This window comes from Podarcis melisellensis, assembly GCF_964234715.1.
Source record: "Podarcis melisellensis genome assembly, chromosome: 8".
NCBI lineage: Eukaryota > Metazoa > Chordata > Lepidosauria > Squamata > Lacertidae > Podarcis > Podarcis melisellensis.
Window position 1 is genome coordinate 73,075,420 of NC_138540.1, and position 15,670 is coordinate 73,091,089.

Genomic DNA, 15,670 nt, shown 5'->3' on the forward strand with positions numbered 1-15,670 from the left:
TTTGCTAGCTGAGCCAATTTGCCTCCTCGTTTTCCATCCTGGCGACGTGTTTGGATTTGATCGACAGAATGTTCTTCTCCGCCCACTTGAATAGGTGTTTTTCTGTTGGTTGGTTGGTTGGTTGTTTTGTTCTGTTCTGGTGGGATCTCTACACTGACGCTTTCAAGAGCCTCTGGGGAACAGCAGGATGGATAGAGTACTAGCAACCAGGGCTCACCCAAGACATTTTGGCACCTGAAACAAATTAGAAAATTGTGCCACCGACAATCCTAGTTTGCAAAGGCCACTGCATAAACTGTCCTGCTGATGTATGTAGTGCCTCTCTCATTCGATATACACTTCAATACTCACCAGTGTGGGAAAGCAGCAACAGCTGGAGATACAGTGGCTGCAGCTGCAACAAACACAGCAGCCGTGGGGGCCACATTTGCTGTCCCCCATGGATCCCGGGGGGGGCACATGACATCACTTCATGGGTGAACTGGCCCTGCTAGCTACATCTCTGTTCTGTCTCTCTGGCTTAACACTCACAAACACAAACAGTCTCTGACCTGGAATGGTGCTTCAGAAAGTCCACTGGTGAGCACAGCTGTGCTGGCACAGAGCCACCCAGTCCATCCCCTTTGTGCCATCCCAGGCAGGCAGACTGGCCTTTTAACCCTCCCTTCTCCAGCACCAGTGAAAAGCAGGTGATCTATAGCCCTGGTGGGGCCTAGTCTGTAAGGAAAGTACCTCCCAAAGCAGTCTTTTAAAGACAGTTGCTTCTACAAGGGGGCAGGGGCCTGGTGTTAGCCTGTACATCTTCACAGCTATCTGTGGGCCTCACAAAACCTTTCTCCATCATCTATCCGCCCAGCTCCTGCCATTGGCAAACAAATTATTGGCATCCCATGCAGAGCCATAGCTAGGTGATCTTGCAACCCTGGCAGAACCGTCCAGATTGCGCCCCTTATCCATGGACAGATTAGCTCTTCTTTCTGCCTCTCCTCCAACCCACCCACCCCCCACTCATTCAATTCACCCTCTATTAAAAACCTTTTCTTATGAGGCAATAACCAATATTTTTATTTATAGACATATTTATGGACATATTTTAAGCAGATTTTGTGCCCTCCCCCTCATGTGCGCCCCTGGCAGGGGCCCACCTCACCACCCCCTAGCTAGGGCCCTGATCCCATGCAATGGTGTTCAGTTGTGATTTGTTTTCTGGTGCAGAATGGGGGATTTTCTCCCTCTATACAGTGGTACCTGTGGTTACAGACGCTTCAGGTTACAGACTCCGCTAACGCAGAAATAGTACCTCGGGTTAAGAACTTTGCTTCAGGATGAGAACAGAAATCGCGCGGTGGCAGAGGAAGGCCCCATTAACTGCAAAAGCTTCCCTCCCACTACTGTGAATTAACACTTGCTGCCCATCCTTCCTTGCAGGATACTAGAGCAACATTGAATTTTGCAGGTATTCAAAATGGTGTATTTTGCTGGGGGGGGACTGTGGCCCTCATTCTGCACTCCCCAAAACAAGGGACACAATACTGATGTGCAAGGCAGGAAGCTCCTTGTTTAGGCCTTGGAGGGGGATCCTAAAATGTCTGCGAGATAATCCAAGAGCCATCTATAATCAAAACAGGTTTTATTTACTGTAATTGTCATAATTACACAAATATATACAAGCTAAGTGAACTGATCCATGGTCCCAAAGGACAGAGGGGACCCAACATAGTTATCTATTTACAGTATCAGAAGACATAATAGAGGACTGTTCTGGGATACTTCCTGGCCCCAGATGGGTTATTACTGTATGTAGGCAACTCTGTGGATAAGGCCACAATGGCTGTGTGCCTCCAATGCTGAAGACAGCAGCATGCCTCTGAATAACAGCTACTGAAAATCACAAGTGTGGAGAGCACCATTGCCCTCAGGCCTTGCACATGGGCTTCCCACAGGCAGCTGTGTGGCCACCGTGAGAGAGAGAAAGGCTGGATGAGATTGGCCCTTGACCTGAGCCAGCAGGGCTTATTCATATGCTCCAGTGGCACAATGGGTTAGTGCACCTGGCTGTCAACCAGAAGGTTGGTGGTTCAAGCCCACCCAGAGCTGGCTGTGGATTCCTGCATTGCAGGGAGTTGAATCAGGTGACACTCAGGGTCCCTTCCAACTCTGCATTGCTACGATTCTATGATAGGCGAACCACATGTTTTTATTTCAGCTTCTTCTTTTTTGGTCACGGCATCAAATGTATCTGATCAGCCCAGCCACTAACTTACAAATTACCACCAAATCAATAAGTGTGAGTGTGTGCATGGCTATGCTAAAGATTACAGTTGCTTTTGGACAGCTGGGTGCTTGTACATTCATCGGAATGTCAAGAAAGTGAGAAGTTACCCTTTGATTCCAACAGCCTTCCTCATGCTGGTGCTCTGCAGATGCATTGGACTAGACTACAACTCCCATCAGCCACCAGGGGCATTGGGCTCAGGCATGGTGGGAAATGTAGTCCAAAGCTTATGGAGGTTATCAGGTTTGGGAAGGCCGGTGTATCACTTGTGTGCAGACCCAAAATAATCCTTAATGGAATTTCTAATACGAAACTGAAGCAGTTTCTGGTTCTTAATTTCCCAGTGCATACAACGGATCTTTTTATCATGGGGATGCAGAGATAGAGTACACCCATTCTGTATGCAGACAATAACAGATTAATACCTGAAGATTAATATCTGTGCTAGGCTTTTTTTCCAAGTCTGCAATGTGCGTGTGATGGAGGAAAACCGACAGATTCAACATTATTGGCGGCTATTTTCACCTGTGGAAAATGCTAGAGTGGGGGCAGCAACAGATCCTCAATGGAATATACAAACATAGCTCTTAAGTCTGTACTGGAGGGCTAAAAGTACCCTAATAAAGCCCTCCCCAAAATGTACTCAATCTTGTTAAAAGGACAGATGGAAAATGCACAGAACAGCTGGTCAATCCTTCCTGACATCTTCCCATCCAGAAGGGAAACGGGAGACTGGCGGAGGGTATCCAACCCTCAGTAATATCCTCCCTGGACTCCAAATGAGGCTCTTTGGGTCAGATATTGATATTTTGCCCTCGTATAAAACGTGGGCCCGCTTTCTATTGGTCCTGTCAGTTTCCCTAAAAATGCTTGCAAACTTCAGGTAAGTGGAAGTAAACTCTTTTACTCAGGCCCATGTCTGAGGCCTGGGGCGGAAGTCATCAACTCAAACAAAACAGCAGCCGGTCCCTGGCAGGGAGAGAGGGGTGGTACTGGCTGGCTTAGCCCTCTGAGGGCAAGGGAACCCAACGCCCGGCCCCCTCTGCATGGGTCTGCTTCTATTGTGTTCCAAATTTGCCCTTAGCAAACTGTAGTAAGGGAGTATCTCCTCCTCAAGACTTCCTGTCGTCAGTTCAACTGTTTCCCCTTCTAGATCTGAGCCCCCTGTGGTAAGTTCTGTTATTCATGCTATAACACAACACATATGCTCTCCAAGTCTGTCTTACGACATTTGCTCTTTAAAACCCCTGAACAATTTTTTAAAAAAATATACGAAAATGGTGGTGGTATCACTTGTACAACCAATCTCATCTTAGGGTGCAACCTACCATTTGGAGACCAATGACCTAGAGAAATCACCTGACAAAATCACCTGAGAGCCAAAGGTCCACAGAACAAGGCTTGGGGCATACCCTTCGATATTCCTAAGATGGAAATCAGGGCATTTTCATCTGAGGAATGCAAGGCGTTTCTGGCTGGGGGGGAGTGGGAGGAGGAGTAGAAATATGCATGTGTGCATTCTGTACATGCTCAGAGGCACTGCTGCCACCTTGCAGGTGACTGGGCGGGACCCTAGCCCCGGGCACCAAGCCCTCCATTCCTTTTCCCACCGACCTCTTCCCCACCCTGCTAGCAGCTCAATACTCTCCCCCACCGCTGCTGGCTCCAATCTGCACCACAGCCCTTTTAAGCCCATGCTCCGCCTCTCTGTCTCTCTGTGTGTGTCTCAGCTTCCAGCGGCATCCTGGGAAATGACATCATCAAGCCGCACTGCCAAGCTCGTAGTTGGCTGCCATGCTGCAAGGGGCAGGGAGGCAGGATCCGCTGCTGGGGCGGAACTGGGGGGGGACCAAGCCTTGAAATCAGGACAATCAGGAAACCCCAGTTTCAAGTCAGAAATCATGATGGTTTCATCCATCCTGAGTGTAACCTGGGGCAGTGTGAGAAGTTGCTGTGGGGGTTCCCTTTAAATGCAGCTTCTGCCCTTCTTTATAGCTGGGAAAAACTTCCAAGGATTGGGCCTTTGCTTTTGAAATTCTTGACCTGCCAGAATTCAATACTTTAAGGGTCTCACATTCGTGTGATCTGGGTAATGAGCCACACCAAAGCAACCACAGATTAGCCAGTCGCAGGTGTCCTGGGAAGCAAGGCCAACCCTCATTCCTAGATGGGCCATTAAAGAACCAGAAGCACCCCTTTGATAGGCTGGCAAAGCAAAGGCATCATATTGGCAGATGTTTAAAGGGCCAGCGAGGAGCGGTGACTTCACAGTGTAGAAGGGCTCCCCTGCCCTATTCCATGAGGCTATGCCAGAGCACACAGTTGGATGGGACAATGTTTGTTCTCTGAAAAATCTCATTTTTGCCCCACCCCACCCCATTTTGTTTAATGCAGCAGTCTCACACTGGAAGGGGGGAGGTTGGCGAGGCGGAGACGGCTCAGCATTGCTCTTCCGGGGCTTCAGTCCTGGATCACCATTCCACTGGCATGGGAGTGAGTCTGCAGGAGGGGAAACAAAAGGAGAGGCAGGCTGTGCATCTTTCTGGGGCCTTCAGACAGACAGATGTGCTGGGAGGACAGGAGAGGTGTTCCCTTGCCTTTCCACAGCAATGCACTGGTTATGTGCTCACTTGAGATCTTTTACATTGGACACCAGTTAACCAGTGGATGTTGTAACACAGGGGTTTGGAACCTCCGACTGGCCTAATCAGGCCCAGTGTGGGTCTCAGTTTGGCCCACAAGGCCATTTCCCCTCAAACCACACCAACCTGCCCTACGCTTGACATTTTATGTGACATCCCAGTACGTTTCCAAGCACAGTTCAAAGTGTTGGTGCTGACCTTTAAAGCCCTAAATGGTTTCAGCCTTGTATACCTGAAGGAGCATCTCCACCCCCATCGTTCAGCCCAGACACTGACAACCACCTCCAAGGGCCTTCTAGCAGTTCCCGCATTGCAAGAAAAAGAGCTTGGGTTTGATATCCTGCTTTATCGCTACCCGAAGGAGTCTCAAAGCAGCTAACATTCTCCTTTCCCTTCCTCCCCCACAACAAACACTCTGAGAGGTGAGTGGGGCTGAGAGACTTCAGAGAAGTGCGACTAGACCAAGTCACCCAGCAGCTGCATGTGGAGGAGACGAGACACAAACCCGGTTCACCAGATTACGAGTCTACCGCTCTTAACCACTATACCACATTGGCTCTTCCCTGAAGTTACAGGGAACCAGGCACCCTGTGGAACCCCTTCCCATCAGAAATAAACAATTATCTGACTTTTAGAAAGTATCTGAAGGCAGCCCTGTATAGGGAAGTTTTTAATGTTTGATGTTTTACCATGGTTTCATAATTTGTTCAATTCTGCTCAGAGTGGCGCGGGCAACGCAGACAAATAGGTGGCATATAAATATACGATGGTGATGATGTTGGTTGTTTGGCAGATAGACAGGTCTTCCCAGGCACAACCAGGAGCCTTAAAGCGCATCCCCAATTGTGCAATGGCAAGGGAGGCAGTCAGCTGATTGAGATCAGCCTTCTGGGGTCGGCTAAGCTGCCGAGATACCTATCAGAAACTCGATATCACAGCTGACACCTGCCTAAAGCAGGGCATCGCGAAAGTCATCACCTTCAATCTTGCTGAACTGGCTGCATGACCTGACTTCCTACTCACTAGTGCAACTGATTCCTGCGGAAAGGAGGCTTGGAGTCACTGCCTGCCAGCCAATTGCCTCCGTTCCCATCGCACAAGCACCATCCCCAAAAGGCTGCCAACCGCTGCATTAACTTTTAGGGTGCCGCAAGCCTCTCCCTGTTGCTTTTCCTGCAACTGATTCACCCAACTGCCCCGGGTGCCCTTTACCTTCATGGCACGATAGATCCACCCTTGAAAGTCGTTGACCTTTGTGTAGACCCCTGGTTTATTGGCCAGGGCGCAGCCGGTGCCCCAGCTCACAATGCCACAGAGCCTCCAGCGGGAAGTCCGGGAGATGCCATCCTCACACACAAAGGGACCGCCGCTGTCACCCTGCCAGGCAGAAGAAAGCAGGAGTTACAACCCTTGCTCATTCCACCAGGCTCTGGTTATCTCCCGCTTAGACTACTGCAACACGCTCTACGTGGGGCTACCTTTGAAGGTGACCCGGAAACTGCAACTAATCCAGAATGCAGCGGCAAGACTGGTGACTGGGAGTGGCTGCCAAGACCATGTAACACCGGTCCTGAAAGACCTACATTGGCTCCCAGTACGTTTCCAAGCACAAGTCAAAAGACTTGGTGTTGACCTTTAAAGCCCAAAATGGCCTCGGCTCAGTATACCTGAAGGAGCATCTCCACCTCCATCATCCCAGCCCAGACACTGACGTCCGGCTCCGAGGGCCTCCTGGTGGTTCCCTCACTGCGAGAAGTGAGGTTATAGGGAACCAGGCAGAGGGCCTTCTCAGTAGTGGTGCCCTCCCTGTGGAACACCCTCCCATCAGATGTCAAGGAAATAAACAACAATCTGACTTTTAGAAGACATCTGAAGGCAGCCTTGTATTGGGAAGTTATTAATGTTTGATGTTTTGTCGTATTCGTAATATTCTGTTGTGAGCCGCCCAGAGTGGCTGGGGAAACCCAGCCAGATGGGTGGGATATAAATAATTTTTTATTCTTAATCTTACTCTTATTATAATTATAGTATAGCACTCTAACTAGAAATGTGGACCAGGTAAGGCCAGGGTGCTGAAGCAGAAACACAGGCCAATCAAAGCCCACAGCTGTGGGTTGGAACTGCAGTGGTGCCTTTGAGGGCAAGAATTACCGTATTTTTCGCACCATAGGGCGCACCGGACCATAGGGCGCACCCATTTTGGGGGGGGGAATAAAGGGGAAAAAATTATTTTCCCCCCCCAGGCGCGGGGCTGGGGCGGGGGAAGCTCGAGCTTCCCCCGACCCCAGCCCGCAAACAGGCAGCTCTCTGCAAGCCGTGGGAGCGCTCCGGCTCCTTGCGGAGAGGTCCGCGAAGCCTGGGCGCGCTGAGCTCAGCGCGCGCAGGCTTCGCCATGCTGGCAACTGGCCGCAAGGAGCCGGAGCGCTCCGGCTCCTTGCAGAGAGGTCCGCGAAGCCTGGGCGCGCTGAGCTCAGCGCGCGCAGGCTTCGGCATGCTGGCAACTCTCCGCAAGGAGCCGGAGTGGTCCCGCTCCTTGCGAAGAGGTCCGCGAAGCCTGGAGAGCGTGAGGGGTCGGTGCGCACCGACCCCTCTCACTCTCCAGGCTTCAGCGAAAGCCTGCATTCGCACCATAGGACGCACACACATTTCCCCTTCATTTTTTGAGGGGAAAAAGTGCGTCCTATGGTGCGAAAAATACGGTAAGTTCTGGAGGGACAATTTTCAGCAGGGAAAGGCACAGGGAAAGAGTAAGCCCCTTTCCCCCCATCATTCATGTTCCCCAGAGATGTTATATGCCTCATTCCAGCTCCAATCAGGCATTTGTAACCAATAAAGCTATTTAATAATCTCCTACTACCTATGTGTGCAGGTCTGATCAACTTGTACATGTGCTACATTTTTTAAACCTAATCTCTAATTTTAATGCCCTGTCACAACCCCATGATCCTAATCTGAAACCCTCGTGGCTGCCATTATGGTTTTTGGTGTGTTTTTTTTCAAACAGAAGAAAAACATTCCCATAGCATACATGTTATCCCGTGCAGGCCAAAGTTCAACAGCTAGGGCACACAAGGGGAGAAATTCTGACTGAGCCTCTGTCTCTCTTCACAGGAAGAAGAGGTTTAAAAGCCTTTTGCCCTCCATTCTAGCGGGCAGAGAAGCCAACTGGCTGAACCAACGCTGGTTGTCCTTTACCTCTTGCTCATAAAACACACACACACATTAGAAAAAGCATCTAAGATAATTTAAGGGATAAACCTTGTAGGGAAGAAATGTGAGTTGTTGGCCATGATATTTTTTGCCTGGGTCACTTTGTGTCTGAACAAATTCACCATGCATCCTGCTCTGCTTTGCTGTTTGGCAAATAGTCTACTAAACACTAAAGATGAGGGAATTTGTACCACCCCAACCCCCCGGATTCCCATCAGCTCCAGCCAGAATGGTTTATGGTCACGGATGATGAATGATGCAGACCAGCCAAATCTGGATGACCAAATGTTCTCCACCTCTGCCAAACACCCACACCTTGCTCTCTCTTTCTAAATGCAGTCCACCACACCTCGCCCACCTTCAATAACTTATATTCCCTTGCCTCCCCAGCCCTGCCCTTGCCCACTGCCCAGCACAACCTACCTGGCAGGCATCTGTTCCGCCGGCAGCAAAGCCAGCGCAGAACATCCTGGGCCTGATCTGGCTTCCATAGTAGTCGGGGCTGTTGCAGACACTGGTGCTGATGATGGGCACGCTGGCTTCTTGCAGCACGTCAGACTGTTGCCCTACAAAGTGGAAGAACCGAGTGCCATAGGAAAGCAGGCTTAGTAAACAGGTTGGACTTATCTGTCCATTGACCCAGTGCAGTCAGCTCTGGCTGGCAACAGGTCTCCGGTACTTCTGGCAGAGGTCTTTCGTATTGCCTGCTCCCTTGATCCTTGGAGATGCCAGGGTTTGAAGCCGAGGCCTTCTGCACCCGGAAAGTGTGCTCCACCACAGAGCGATGCTCGCTTCCACAAGGAAGTGCAATGAGCAAAGGGGTCAATGTGGAGAACGTAGGCCGAGAGGAGTTTATCTCTCTTCCTCACAATACAGTGGTGCTTCAGGTTACAGATGCTTCAGGTTACAGACTCTGCTAACCCAGAAATAGTACCTCAGGTTAAGAACTTTGCTTCAGGATGAGAACAGAAATCACGTGGTGGCGGCGTGGCGGCAGCAGGAGGCCCCATTAGCTAAAGTGGTACCTCAGGTTAAGAACAGTTTCTGTACTGGAATACAGGGCATTGTTAGCACTATGGGATTAACTCCCAGTAGAAGCAGCAACAGCTGCCAAAATGGGCAGCTCAGAGTGATGCAAGGGGCTGCAACTGAAACACCACTTTTCATCTCACCTCCCTGTAACCAGAGCTGTATGTCGTCTGCATATAAGCAGGGGAAATAGTCAAAATTACAGGGATTCTGTATCATGGCAGGCTAAGTTCCGCAACCTAAAAGACACTGGAGGGCAAGCAAGCAAGCCCACATCTACTTGCTTTGTATTCTGCTTTTATTGGCCCTTACATCAGTTCTCCCTTTGGCTCCTGGGTTGTTATTTTTTTTAAGGAATGGCCCACATCAATTAAACCTGCCTTGAAGCCTCGCAGCTTTTAAAAATGAACCGACAGAATTCTGAGGTTATCAGGTGAATGATGCAGCCCACAGCCATTTCTGTACTTGCATAAGAAGTGGGAAGGATACACAACACAGCTTGCAAGAGCTGCTGCCATCTTAGCAGTGGCAAGAGGTACTTACCATAGTACTGGGTGTTGCCCCAGCCAGTAACGATACAGATCTTGCCGTCCACCAAAGGCTGGCCCAAAGCTGGCAGGCAGATGGGCTGGATATATTCTGTGGGGAGAAAAGTATTGTCGAAAGGCAAATGAATTTTTTCATCCTGCCTCCTAGCTTCTGGGTCACTCACATCCATGGGTTTTTCTTTTCTGTCTCTCACATACACACTCAGAAACATGAATATTATGCACTGGGCTGACTCCTCGTTTTTTCCAGAGGGGGAAAGGGAGTTTGGGGAAAGCACAATCAGTCTCCCACAAACAGACATGCTGCAGAAGAGAGAGCAGGTGATGGTGGCTATTGCCTCTTCTGACAGCTGTGGTTGCTCACACTGTCACCCATTTACTCTCCTGAAAGCCAAAAAACTCAGTTGGCTGCTTGGCACTGCCAGTGTGCAGGTGCCCAGGCCCATCACCCATTAGATGTTGAACCCCAGCACTGGTTTGAATGCAGAGTTACCTTTTTTCTGCTGTGGTTGCCCCAAGTTGAAGCTTGGGCGCAACCTTCACCTTAATTTGAAAGGCAAGTTCTGCATTGCGGTACATCGCAGCCCCATAGGACATGCAAGCGTACATTCCTTCCTTCCTCCGATTTCTCCCTTGCCCTTCATCATAAGGTTGCAAGGCAGGTGACATGCTATATAATCATGCTAGCAACCTCATAACTGGCATGGCTTGGGAATCGTATGGATGGATCTCAACACTGTGCTATTATGATCGCTCCATCAGCACATTTCTTCCCGCCCAACTTCCCTCTCCCCTCCTCCCTGGGTGGATTTTGGGGAGGCCCAGGGGGAGGAGGAGTCCAACAACCAGGGCTCACAGATTCCCCACCCCTGCCCCACAGGCTCTTAATAACTCTTTCCCCAAACCACCTTCCTGACACCACATTCTCACCGTTAAAGGAAAGGGGCGTTGCCAAGTGCATCAGGGCGATGTCGTTGCTGTTCTCCTCGCTGTTGGGATCCAGGAAGGGCTGGTAGCCACCGTGGTACACGACACTTGTCACACCCACCTGCAGCCCCTTAGCAGAGCGCTGGGAAACGGCTCCCACAAACACCCGCCACCTGCTTGGTGCTCGATTCCTCCTGCAGAGAGATGGGGGAGACTTGTTGAAATCAAAATCGAAATTAATCATAGAGGTGGAAGGGAATGCAAGGGCCATCTAGGCCAATCCCCTGCAATGCTGGAATATTTTGCCCAACGTGGGGCCTCGAACCCATGGCCCTGAGATTAAGAGTCTCATGCTCTACCAACTGAGCTATCAGCTATCAGAAAGAGATTGGAGGAGGACAGCTATACAACATTGCCAGGGTTGTTGGTGGCTTGTGGGTGGGTGTGAATGAGAAGAGGTTGCTGGATCAGGCCAGTGGCCCATCTAGTCCAGCATCCTGTCTCACAGAGGCCTACCAGATGCCGATGGGAAAACCTCCAACAGAACGAACACATTTGTACACCTGGATTGACAGTAGTACATGTGAAAGGGATCTAGGGGTCTTAGTAGATCACAAGCTTAACGTGAGTCAACAGCGTGGTGCAGCAGCAGCAGCAGCAAAAAAAAAGCCAATGCTATTCTGGTATCCCAATCAGGGGAAATAATAGTCCCACTCTCTTCCACCTTGCTCAGACCACATCTGGAAGGCTGTATCCAGTTCTGGGTACCACAATTCAAGGATAATGGCAAGCTGGAACAGGTGCAGAGGAGGGCAACCAACATGATCAAGGGTCTGGAAACCAAGCCTTATGAGGAACGGTTGAGGGAGTTGGGTATGTTTAGCCTGGTAAAGAGCTAAATATCTCAAGTGCTGCCACATGGTAGATGCAGCAAACTTGTTTTGTCCTGCTCTGAAGGCTAGGATTCAAGTTACTGTCATACCTCAGGTCACAGACACTTCAGGTTGCATTTTTTCGGGTTACGGACGTGCCAAAACCCAGAAATACCAGAACGGGTTACTTCCGGGTTTCAGCAGTCTCACATGCACAGAAGTGTAAAATCGTGCTTTGCACATGTGCAGAAGCACTGAATCGCAACCCGCGCATGCGCAGACGCGGCACTGCGGGTTGCGAACTTGCCTCCTGCACGGATCATGTTCGCAACCCGAGCGTCCACTGTACAAGAAAGAAGACTCTGACTAAACACCGGGAAGAACGTTCTGACAATAAGAGCTGTTCAGCCATGGAATAGACTCTCTCTGAAGGTGGTGGCCTCTTGGGCATTGGAGGTTTTTAAGCAGATGTTGGGTGGCCATCTGTAATGTATGATCTAGTTGAGATTCCTGCATTGCAGAGGGTTGGACTTGATGACTCTTGTAGTCCCTTCCTACTCTTCAATTCCATGATTCGTTAATTTCTAATCACATCTGTTTTGGAACAAATTAAAACTGAAGCCAACTGAGGCCATTCAGTTCAATTTTTCATGTTGCTGTTGTTTTTAATATTAATAATATATCACCCATCTGACTGGGTTGCCCCAAGCACTCTGGGCAGCTCCCAACAAAATATTAAAAACACAGTAAGACAACAACCATTAGAAACTTCCCTGAACAGGGCTACCTTCAGATGGGCTCACACATCCTAGTAAACACTCTAAAACATCAAGGCAAGCCCTGAGAGGAGCAACCTTACCAAGTTGGGAGCCATCACAATAGCAAACACAAATATGGCAGGGACTTACTCTGGGAAGCAGTGTGCAGCCGTGATAACCCACTCATTGGAGATGATGGAGCCACCGCAAAGGTGCGTCCCATCATAGCGCAGGCTGACTTGCCATGGCCATTTGCCCAAGCTGGCGTCCTGTCCTCCCACAATGCGGTCCACGGACAACTTTCTACGTCCACAGTCTGCAAAGAACACAACAGGCATGAGTTCTTCAAGGGGCAGGATCTGGCTAAAAACACCTCAGGTGATCAGGTAACGTCACTTATAACTGGGGGCCATTTCCTGGCTACCCTCTAGGATTTGAGATACATTTTTTTTAAATAGTCTAACCCATTCCCACAATTGCTACAGAGTAACGAACAAAATCAGATCTATGGGTTTGAGCTGAGTTTCATACCTGACCTGCAGAATACTGTCTTGAACATGCACACCAACTTTGGTTCCAATGGCCTAGTAGCTAATGAAAGCCTTGTAAACATCCCCAACTTCGTCTAATCCTCTCTTAAAATAATCCTAGTTGGTGGTCATCGCTACCTCCTGTATGCTACATAATGCAGAGGGGAGGTTCACACAACCCTTGCATGCCATCAAAATAATTCACAGACCTGCCCCAGGCACAGCCTCTGCTGCCCACAAATGAGACGTTTCCTTATTATTCAAGTGTTTCAGTGGTGTGGATGTTCAGGGGTTTGGTATTATTCAACTGTTTCAGCCATCTCCACATGTGCCAAGGGAGCAGACCCTGTTTGGACCAGGCTCCTCCTTGCCCTTACCTCAGTATACGCCAACATATTAGTGGCAGAGACCAGAGTTATCTGGATATGGCCTGTACCATGTCAGGTGTTGTTGGGGTTTGGGGGGGCTTTTTTTTTAAATGCTAAGCACATAAAAAACCACAACATCCCCACAAATAGAAAACTAGTGCAACAGGGAGCAGCTGGGTTAGAAGTTTTCTCCCTGATGGGATAGGCCTGTGTTTTTGTTTTCAACTTGCCATCTCAAGTTTTTATTTAAGGGAGCATTCTTAAGTGGTATCCACCTCCTCCTGCCTGAAATAGTACAATGCAAACCCCTGCCTCAGAATCCTGCCACCTCATTCTGCTGCATGAAGAGCGAGCCATGGGCCACACAGGGGCATAGGAAGGGGAGTGTGGGGGTGCGGGCTACCCTGGGTGTCACCCTGAGGGAGGTGGCAAAATGGCGGGCAGACCTCACATCTCAGGCACCCGCAGGCTTCGCACTGTCCGCCCACTGCCTCCCCCCCAGCTGTAGGGCAGCTGAGCCCCACGGCACGCCCTGTCCTAAGTCATGGTTTCCCACAGAGAATTCTAGGCCCTGTCGTTTGTTGAGGGTGCCAAAGAGTAATTAGGAGACCTGCATTCCCCCTCAGAGAACTACAGCTCCCAGAATAGTTTAACCATCAAGCCCTCTTCTCAGGGAACATTGGGAACTGTAGCACTGCTTGGCAGAGTTACCACACAAAAGGCAAGCAAGCTTAAAAACGAAATGCCAAATGGCCACGTTTATTGGGTGGACCAATAAACAGAGGCCATGTTTTCTCCGCCATCTCAGGGTGTTGACTGCCATCCCTAAGCTTCACACAGTATTTCCTTAGCCATTCCTCGGTAAGAGGCAATGTGGGTTGCTAACATTTACTGGCAACTAATGAGTCCGTAGATTTCTACAACCTTTGTCCGGTCCCAGCTTCACCACACAGCTTTTGGGGGGCAGTTACTGGGGTTCCTGGCTGGGCTGAGTGTCACAACCTTCCCTGAGCTCCCTTTAATTTCACACACACACTGACTGGCACTCACGATTTCCATTTCACACAAGGTCATCAGAGCCGTCAGGGGCATAGTGGGAAATTTAAATGGCGGCTGCCAGGCATTGACCCACTCCTAATGGGTAAACCTGCTGGCAACAGAGGAACCCACCAGAGGGCACCCTGCGGATGGCTTCCTCAAAGCTAGAGCTGACCTTGCCTTTCTTTCCTTGTTCTGAGGCAAGTTTCTGTCTGCTTTCATGAGATCACATTCGCATTAGCACCAAGGCCAGTAAACTAAAAAGGCAGTGATGGCTGGTGCTAATTGGGGCTGGTAGGGTGGAAGGCAGGGAGTCCAACAGTAGGTGGAGCCAGAGAGCCAATGTCAGTTGTGGTTTTGCCCCTGTCCTCCCTGATGATTTCTACAAGGGCAGCAATGAGACTGAGGAGGAGGATGCTGGCCGCTGGCAGTCAGGGCCACCTTCTGGACTTCCCGGTTTGGTTGGAAATAAGAAGGCAGGCAGGTGGGGGCTTGCTGAGGCTGGCAGTGCGTACTGTATTTGCCCTAACAGACCAGCCTCCACTGTCCCAAGGGGTGTTTAGGTGTGAGCAGGTCAGAAGAAGAAAATGAAAAGCTGTTAATGGCATTTGAACAACAGAAGGAGACTTGGGAAAGAGTTAGAGGAACTTCAAGATAGCAGGCAGAGAGAGAGAGAGAAAGAGAGAGACCTGTACGTAGGCAGGTGGATCAAGACGGTGCCCTTGGGAGGGTTCGGGGTATCCATACCTTGGCATAGCGTTGCCAGGAATCGGCCTGTCGGGCATTCGCTGTGAGAGAAAGAGAAAGAGGAGAGGGCTCAGCTGCAGAAAGGAAGGAGAGCGAACCTTCAACAGGAACGTGTGTATTCCAGGTTCATTGCAAGTTGAGCTTTCTGCCAGGTGGGGAGTTCATGTTCCTGAACATCTCCACCTGCATTTGATTTCCAATGGTGCAGTTTCTCGCTAACTTGAAAGCTGGAATTCACATTGAGTAGGGTTTATAATGGCCCTAAAAGTCCCTTGTGTTCCCTGTGGCTAGCAGGGGAATGATGTAAAATAGGCACATTAAGGATATTTTCACTTATTTTAATTCACACAGGGTGTGCCTTTTCCCAGTGCAGAGCTGGGTGGGGAAGCTGTTGTTTTCAAAAGCCTAGCTTACACACAGCCACCAGTATCATTATGAACTCAATGACCTTGGCCATGTCAATGTCACACACTTACGGTGACTTTAAGCCAGGCAGATGTTTTAGGCCTGCAACTCCCATGATCCCTAGCTAGCAGGACCAGTGGTCAGGGATGATGGGAATTGTAGTCTCAAAACATCTGGAGGGCTGAGGTTAAGGAAGCCTGCTTTAAGCCCTTATTGGGTTTATTGCAACGGTACCTCTTTCTCTCCAGGGTCAAACTCTAAGCAAAACCCCAATAACTCACACTTCTGCAAGTTTGCACCAGAAGCCAGCTGTAGGCAACA

At 49.7% G+C, this 15,670-nt stretch overlaps 1 protein-coding gene across 1 annotated transcript in view; it reads right to left on the minus strand.

Annotated features, from left to right (window-relative positions):
• Window positions 1–1,613: 1,613 nt before the first annotated feature.
• HPN (hepsin) overlaps window positions 1,614–15,670 on the minus strand; it is a 29,460-nt gene continuing 15,403 nt past the window's right edge. Inside the window, exons 7-13 of the mRNA XM_081920769.1 lie at window positions 14,945–14,985; window positions 12,412–12,577; window positions 10,635–10,825; window positions 9,700–9,795; window positions 8,551–8,693; window positions 6,130–6,294; window positions 1,614–4,774 (exon numbers count right to left, since the gene is read on the minus strand). Of these exons, the coding sequence (XP_081776895.1) occupies window positions 4,736–4,774; window positions 6,130–6,294; window positions 8,551–8,693; window positions 9,700–9,795; window positions 10,635–10,825; window positions 12,412–12,577; window positions 14,945–14,985 (841 nt within the window). The 3' untranslated portion in view covers window positions 1,614–4,735. The remainder of the gene's footprint in view (window positions 4,775–6,129; window positions 6,295–8,550; window positions 8,694–9,699; window positions 9,796–10,634; window positions 10,826–12,411; window positions 12,578–14,944; window positions 14,986–15,670) is intronic.